The sequence below is a fragment of the Salvelinus sp. IW2-2015 genome, linkage group LG23, assembly GCF_002910315.2.
Source record: "Salvelinus sp. IW2-2015 linkage group LG23, ASM291031v2, whole genome shotgun sequence".
Classification (NCBI taxonomy): Eukaryota; Metazoa; Chordata; class Actinopteri; order Salmoniformes; family Salmonidae; genus Salvelinus; species Salvelinus sp. IW2-2015.
In genome coordinates this window covers 24,484,435-24,486,176 of record NC_036863.1, presented here as the reverse complement: position 1 = coordinate 24,486,176, position 1,742 = coordinate 24,484,435, and the positions used below count along the sequence as shown (strand labels likewise).

Below are 1,742 nucleotides of genomic sequence, written 5' to 3'. Positions count from 1 at the left end.
TTACAGTATTTCAAATTGTTGAACAGTAAAATGACAATTTAACTATAGGGAAGCTGTGTCCATTGTTGTATTGCTGGCTTCACGTGGTCGGGCGAAATATTGTAGGAAACTGGGAAGAGGTAAGTCCAACATGATTGTGTTCAAGCCTTTGGAAATCAAATTATTATTATTCAACTAATAAGAATTTAGCTAGCTTGATAAGCTTGCTAACATTGCTGCTAATAATAAAGTTAGCTGGCTTGTTAAACATTCACAATATGGTCAGACTAGCTACATTATCCATATTGATAAAGTTGTAATTGTCAAAAGCAGATGTATCTTTTGGGTAAAAGGTCTGTGGTGAAACGTCGCAACTCGGCTAACATTTTCTCCGAGTAGTGTCCCTCCTGTAATTCTGACTTGGGTCATTCAAGTGTCATTTCCCACTGGGAACTAGGAGCTTCCGACAGCACTTGAACGCGGCATAATAGCCTAATACGGTAGGGGGCGTGAAAGTATCTTGGTACACTCGACTTTGCTACCCTCCGGAAATCACGTGTCTAGACTCCTGTTCTCCTATGCACCTGCTGAGGCGAAAAGGGATCGGATAGTTTTGATGCTTCGGGAGGGTGGTCTGTTAGGAGCGCCGCAGAAGTTCTTTTTTCAACCGAGTTTTAAAGGAAAAGTATTGGAATAGACAGAAAGGAATGGATTTCTCGATATCCCACCTCTGCTCTGTATTGATTATTCTCATTGCAGGTAAGTTTTGCTTCCACCGGGTACTTTTCTTTATCCGCAATTTTCAAAAGCGCGATCGAAAATGGAGTGGCGAGTATACAACGTTACACAGGTCGTCTCACTCGTTGCGCTGGCGAGCAACATGCTAAAAAGTTAACTTTTAGATCTTTGCGACTAAAATAACGAACTGGTAGGTTGCTCTATGGAATTACATGTGACGTAACTTTACTTCAGATTATACTCATTTGYTTACTCCTGGTTTCACTGGAAGAATATTAAAAATAGCAATTTTAACATTATTTTGCTACCAGCTAACGTTAGCTGAGAATTCCAAATTGCACACTGGTCAAAATGTGTGATCACCCCAAATTCCATGCTGGAATTCTGAAATTACATACTAGAGCCTATTATTCTTCAATTGACTGGAAATTATTTTTACTTTAAGAATGTAATTTTTCCAACACATGGTTTATTTGATTAAGTTATGGGTAATTCATGTGCCTGAGCTAGCTGTTACGTCGTGGGAGAAATTGGTTTCCTAACTCATTCTGCAAAGCATTTTTGAACGCTTCCTATCAAGCGATGTTTTTGTTTTGCATTAGTTATTGCATAACGTTAGTTAACACACAATAGCCTGATCTGCCTTAGAACCTGTAAAGGGCTTCAAAGTGCTGCAGTTTCTGTCAGCCATCTGCCAATACCATGTAAACTGTATCCCCCCTCCCGCGCTAGGCATGAAAAGTGCCAAGGATGTGCTTTTTAAGCCCAGCCAGAAATTAATTACATGTTAGCTGATTATCGACCAGATTTATGTCCCTGAAATATGTTACTGTGAGTGTGTAATTTCAACCATTAGGCCTACAATTAGTATAGCCCGTTTTAATGTTTCCTTTATTCTCATAGATAGAGAACAGAGCCTAATTAGCTTTGATTCACAATCCTTCACCAGTAAAGATATGAGTGATTTGTTGAGGTCCATTTTCTTCTGACTGACTGCCTGTTAATAATTTCTCACACTCCTGTCA

The 1,742-nt window shown here is 39.3% G+C and overlaps 1 protein-coding gene across 1 annotated transcript in view; it reads left to right on the top strand.

Moving 5' to 3' along the window:
• The first annotated feature begins 559 nt into the window (after positions 1-559).
• LOC111950309 (coxsackievirus and adenovirus receptor homolog) overlaps positions 560-1,742 on the top strand; it is a 109,334-nt gene continuing 108,151 nt past the window's right edge. The window contains exon 1 of the mRNA XM_023967777.2: positions 560-738. Coding sequence (XP_023823545.1) covers positions 687-738 — 52 coding nt within the window. The 5' untranslated portion in view covers positions 560-686. The remainder of the gene's footprint in view (positions 739-1,742) is intronic.